This window comes from Corvus cornix, chromosome 11 (genome assembly GCF_000738735.6).
Source record: "Corvus cornix cornix isolate S_Up_H32 chromosome 11, ASM73873v5, whole genome shotgun sequence".
Taxonomy (NCBI): Eukaryota; Metazoa; Chordata; class Aves; order Passeriformes; family Corvidae; genus Corvus; species Corvus cornix.
Window position 1 is genome coordinate 16,564,166 of NC_046341.1, and position 6,000 is coordinate 16,570,165.

The following is a 6,000-nucleotide window of genomic DNA, read 5'->3' on the forward strand; positions in this document are numbered from 1 at the left end:
CTCTGGCCCTGCATCTTGTAAATTGACATTAGCCAACCACCCCCACGTCTGCCCCAATTCCTGACATTCCCTGTGAAACCCAGTGAGATCCTAACAGACCATTCTGCTGCATCAGCTCGAGACATGCAGGGTATCAGCCTCATCTATCAGGGGACCTGAATCCAAACAAGGATATGGAGATGAAATGCTCCTAAAAGGGCTAAGTAAATAGTTCTGCTGTTTTTATCAGTAAATGTTGCTAACACTTCAAATTAACATTCCTAAAAGGTTCTGCTGTATTTGGAGTTTCTGTATAACTTCCTTTTCTGTTAGGATATAGCGAGGACTTTTCTTTCACCCCTGTTTTCCCCTTTTATATTTCATGTCTGAAGTACTGTCTGTTATTAATTTTGGCCTTGGCCTGTTTCTCTCTCTCCTCACATCTGCAGGAGCCCTTTCCCCTTTATTATACCTGGGTCGTCAGGCTCTAGAGATCAATTATCTCCTTGCTGCTCTCTAACTTTCTGTCTAAAGCAGCAGAAAGAGAGGAAACCAGCTGTGCTGGAATCACATCGAAGCAAATCAGTCTCTATTATCAGCCATGCAGCTCCAGCTCAGTGATCACAGACAAGAAATTAATGTTTCAGGGAGAGTTTGCACACTTTCCTAGACAAACTGGGTCATTTCCATCCTGCTCTAGATGCAGTTACGGTCACCGTAACTCATAGTAAATCCAGCTGCTTCAAATGAATGAAAATCTGAACAACTTATAAATACTTGGGTAAATAGAAATAAGGAACTGACTGCCTGATCCCCATCCACTGAATTTTGTGGGACTCTTTGTGTTCCTTCCAATAGTCCTTGGGTTAGGTCCCAATTTCAGCCCTACCTCTGCAATATTAGCATTGCCCTCTGATCTTCAAAGGGGGCATAAAGATTTATTATCGTGGCCTCCTCAGTGCTTATACTTTCTTTTTAAACAGTAATTTTTATTTATTTTTTTTTTAATTCACCCTTTCATAGCAGGAGACCTCCTTCCTGTCCAGATCAGAACAGCTTTCCTTCCTTTGTGTGATGTGTGCTTTTCATCTGTTGTCTGCTTTGGATCCTCCCAAATTCTGTCTGGTGGCAGCAGGTGAAGGAGTGGGAAGGCTGGTGCTGAACTCCCAGCTGGATCCTTCCTGACACTCCATGCAGAACAGAAAGGCAGTGCTGTGGAGTGGGAAGGCTGCAGTTCAGTCCTGAGCTCCCCAGTTCCTGTTCAAGAGACGTATTTTCTTTCCATACCATTAGAATTTAAAGACAAGCTCATATTTTTAAAACCTGAGGGGAAAAATGGCATATTTTAAAAGAATTATTTTTATTATGAAATTATTTTATTTTTCATTCAAATAAATTTGAGGGTGATAAAGGCATACAAATCACCTTTGCCATCATATAAAAGGGAACAAAAAAAGAGCAGTGGTGATTAAACCAAAGAAGTTCCTACAGAGAGAGGGAAGTGACTCCTGGCCCACGGAACATGCAGAATTTGTCTGCTCTGTGAGGGAGCATTTATCTGCTGTGGCTCAGTAACTGACCTGAGAATGCAGACAGTGGTGGCTAGATTTTTGTTCAGTCTCCTTGTAAATTCCTTTTATTGACCATGTAAACAGTAGTTCTGAGAGTTGAATGAAATCTTTTCCCATGCTCACAGGAGATTTCAGTCTAGCTATAAATTTTGCTAAACCCCATTGAGTCTTACTGGTCTCTCAGACATGGTGATTTTGTTTATAAATCACCTGTATGAATCATCACTCTGCTCTTTTAAAGAAACATAAACCATCCCCTGCAAAACTGGAGAGAGGAGCAGATATGAGGTGTTTTTAAAGCATTGGAGCTGTGTGTATAAATGATATCTGTACATAAATTGAAGAGAAATAAGATTTTAATTGAAAAATATAATTTGGCTCTATTTGTAATTAAAAGCTGGGCTTTTGAGAACTAACCTTGGTTAGTCAGTCTCTTCTCCCATTGCAGTTAATTAAGATTTTGGCAACATGGCATAGTCAAAGTCCTAAGAGCCTGACTCATGACACCTAACTGAAGTGTCTGAGAAAAGAGATTTCTGAGCTTCCTTGCAGAGTGGAAGAGAGAGAAACAAGTGCCTCCAGAAAGTGCTGGAATGCAAGCACGGAGCAGAGCACTTTGTGCAGGGCCCAGACATTCCGAGTTCCGTGAGTTCTGTGTGCAGGTAAACTCCACGTGATGATGATGCTGGCAACCAGCAGTTGGCATCAAGCATGGAGTAGGTTCATTTGTATGAGTGCCTGGCTTTAGAACAACAGTTGTAATCAAAGATGTAAACACAGATGGCTTTTTTTATCCTCTAATGTGGAACTTCCTCTTGCTTTCCTGAGCTACAAAGTGTGCTCCAAAATTTTTAATTCCTTCAGCTTTTGACCCCAGTGCAATATTAGCTCTATCTCAACCAAGTTAACAAATCTCTTAACAAAAATTTAATGTGTCTTAAGTTAAAGCAAGAATCTAGTGTTTCTAGTAAGCTCGTTCATGTTTCCTCTTCTGTGAATCGAGTCACCCATCGTGTTTTTAACATTACCAAATGCATACAAGGGTGTGGGATTATTGCAGACTTGCTAAAACACAGTCTTACCATGCTTGGGTTTCTCTCCTTCAGATGATCCTTCTTGTGTGGATTTCTTCACTTGGTGTCATCTGGTGCCCCAGCATGGTGTCTGTAACCACAAATTTTATGGCAAGCAATGTTGTAAATCATGCACGAAGAAGAACTGATAGCAGCGTGTTATCTGAACCCTTCAGTGACAGGATTCTCTTCTTCAATTTATGTTGGAATTATCTTTGCTTTGAGGCAAGACATGGTGCCACATAAACCACTGATGGAAGAGACATTTTTTCTAAGGGAATGTCTGAGGTACAGTAATTGTTGGATATATGTTGAAAAAGGAATGTTTCTTTCTTTTTTTTTCTTAATTTGCTGACCTCACTAAAGCACAGGGTACTATGGATCACTTGAACACTGTGACTCCAGGGGAAGTTCTTCTTTCTTTAAAAGTGTCATTTTGCACTGTCACATGTTACGAGGAAGAAATTAAGGCAAGGGAGCCTTTTCTGGCTGATTTACCAGAATGCAAAGCAGGAGAGCTTGGCACCTGGAGGAGGAAGGCTGCAGCGTGGCAGCAGGACAGATCACACCATCAGAGGCGTGTCCTTTCCTATTTTTGGTGACTGTTGTGAGGGTGAGGAAGCTGTTTGCTGCCCTGGGGGACATCCCGATGGCTGTGGGCTGGAGAAGGCAGCGTCACACGTGTGGCTACCAGAAGTAAATAGTGCACTACAAAGATATATGGTGCTTCTCTACCAGACTTGCTGCTGGAAAAGCAAGTTTTGCATCATGCTAATGTTTTTATAATTTTTGAAGAATTCATTTTCTGCTTTGTGTAGAAACTCAGAGGTGGTTAACTAGTAACTTGAAATGTATTCCTAGAAATATGCAGCATTAGAATATTTGGACTTTTAATATTGCTGTGTTACAAGTAAAATAGATTTTCATATTTCAACTAACTCAAGGAACTCAGTTTGATTGAGATCAATGGTTATGTTTTCAACTTTCTAAGCTCATTAGATATGTAATTTTAAAGTTTAAACTTGATATTTTAAGTAGTTTTGTTTCAGAAGCTAGATTGTTTGAATGCCAAGATACTGAAGAATGTCTTCCTTCTAATCTCAAATATCTCTGCAAATTTTGATTCATCCATTACCCAAAGGAAATAACAAGAATATTACACTCCATTAATTCATGCTGAACTTCTCTAAACAGTTATTTATTCACATTACACAAAAAAAAAGCATGAAAAGATAAGTGGATTATTTACTCTTACCAAATAAAGGTCAATTCTATTTTTATACACTCTCCTAATAGTCGTATTTAGTTCAGAATTCACCAGCAAACAAAAGAATGGTAAACATGCCGATCTTTGTGGCCATTTGGTATCAAGATGTTTGATGGCACCATGTATCAAATGGTGCCATTCAGAAGGTTTCTGCATCGAAAAACCCCGACCTATTTGCCAAACCCATTCTGAGACAGAGCTGTGTCCTACTGTAATTTTCTGGGGAGTGCCTGTGAGGGGCATATTTATCTAATTCCACCCAATCCCACAACTTCGTTTGATGAATGTAGTTCAGTTTGAGTGTTTTTTTTAAAGTATGGTTTCAGCGTAGGATTAGCCAGCTCAGCACTAATGCCAGACAGTGGTCACTTAAAATTAGCAGTTCCTTCTGAAACAATTTAAATTAAAAACATGTATTCTGTGATACTTTAGGAAATGATTGGAAACATATCTCAGCCTAAACTCCTCTGTCTTGATATTGGATATTGTGTAATTATAACCTTTTTTCTAGGAAAACTACAAGGTTGTTTTTGTTTTGTTTTTATAATTGTGTCCTTTTTATTATTTGATGTAAAATAATTAATTTATTAATGCATAGCTTTTCCTTTATATTTCTCTGCTCACTTCCTTAAGTGACAACTGAGGAAAGAAAATGGTAGTGTCACAAAGTATGAATTATGGTGTAAAAAAAGCAAAAACTATAAGTGTAATATTTAATTATTTTATAAGCTTTGTAATAAAATACTCTAACTGTTTCATTATATTTGGAATTGTAAAATTCATGAATAAAATATGGAGGCTATAAGTAAATATCAAATCTTATAAGTGCTGTATGCATTCCCTTGTGTTGATTGTCCCATTAGGAGAAGGTTATCCCATCTTTCTGCTGCTGTGTAATTGGGAAATGTCTGTGAGCTGTTCTGTGGAGGGCCAGTGATGACAGCTGCCCACAGGAGAAGTCTGGACCCTGGGCAGTGGCAGTTCAGCCACCGTGGCTGAGTGTGACCTCCCTGCCCAGCCCGGCCCGGCCGTTGGGGTCTGGAGCGGGTGGATGTTGGTGGGGAACAGAGGATCCGAGTGTGAACAGCTGGGATGATGGATGGGGGATGGAGGTCATTCCTTTCAGGCACTCAGAGCCAGGCCTGTGTGCTGGGGTCATGTGAAACTTCCCCGCTGCTGAAGGTGCCATTGTCCTGCGGGTCAGGAGTGCAGGGCTGGGTGTTCAGCAGGGTGACCACTCTGGAGGTGCCTTTTGAGAGCAGAAGGTGTTTCTCATTTGAACACTTACCCCACCATTGAAACAGCTGGGGTGGCTGGGCCCACTGCAGGCTCAAAAAGGCAAAATGGACAAAAATTCATGGTTTTATTTGCATAACAACACAAAAGCTAAAATACACAACAATACACGTGCAAGACAAACCTGAGCTGTCGCTCCTCTCAGCAAAGACAGTGGGAACTTGTGTATCCCAGAACCAGCAGGATTCTTCCCTGCGTGTCTTTATCTGGAAGGTGGTATTCAAGATAAGGAGCCTCACTCAGCACAGCAGGAGGTTTTACAGCCTCTCCCATCTGCCTGGGGATACTTGATTTTCCTGAAAACGGCTAAGAACTTTCCAAGCCAATCCCTAGGAGGGACTGTATCAATTCACTGGATCATTTCAGATATATTCTCCCGCATATATTGGTGCTTTTCCCTTCATTCACAATCACTCAGTGCTCTCACAAGAGCCAGATATCCAGAGGGCTGTTGATAGAAATACTGAGATGCCTCTGACACACAGTACAATCCAGTAAGCAATAATAGATCATTCTGCTCCTGAAGGACTCCCAGCAAGAGCTCTTTGGGATGGGATTTGGACTAGTGATTTAAATAATTAATATGCCCACACAGGAATTCAGACTCTATAAACTGCTTAGTGTTCGGGGCTAGAATTTTGGAATTAAAATGAACCGATGGTTGTCAGTGAATGACAGCATTGGAGGGGGATGTTGAAAGAGGAAATATTGCATAAAGATGTGCTATTGTGTGCTTGGATCCCCCCCAAGTCCACAACTGTTTTATTGCTGAGCCCTTACAACAGTATTTGGTACACAAGGCTTGGCAGTTTTC

General features: G+C 40.7%; 1 protein-coding gene across 4 annotated transcripts in view; it reads left to right on the forward strand.

The window, feature by feature from the left end:
* ADAMTS18 (ADAM metallopeptidase with thrombospondin type 1 motif 18) overlaps positions 1–4,712 on the forward strand; it is a 77,194-nt gene extending 72,482 nt beyond the window's left edge. For all 4 annotated transcript variants that reach the window (XM_019284232.3, XM_010396510.4, XM_019284233.3 and 1 more), the window contains one exon: positions 2,657–4,712. In XM_019284232.3, coding sequence (XP_019139777.1) covers positions 2,657–2,772 — 116 coding nt within the window. In that variant the 3' untranslated portion in view covers positions 2,773–4,712. The remainder of the gene's footprint in view (positions 1–2,656) is intronic.
* The last annotated feature ends 1,288 nt before the right edge of the window (positions 4,713–6,000 follow it).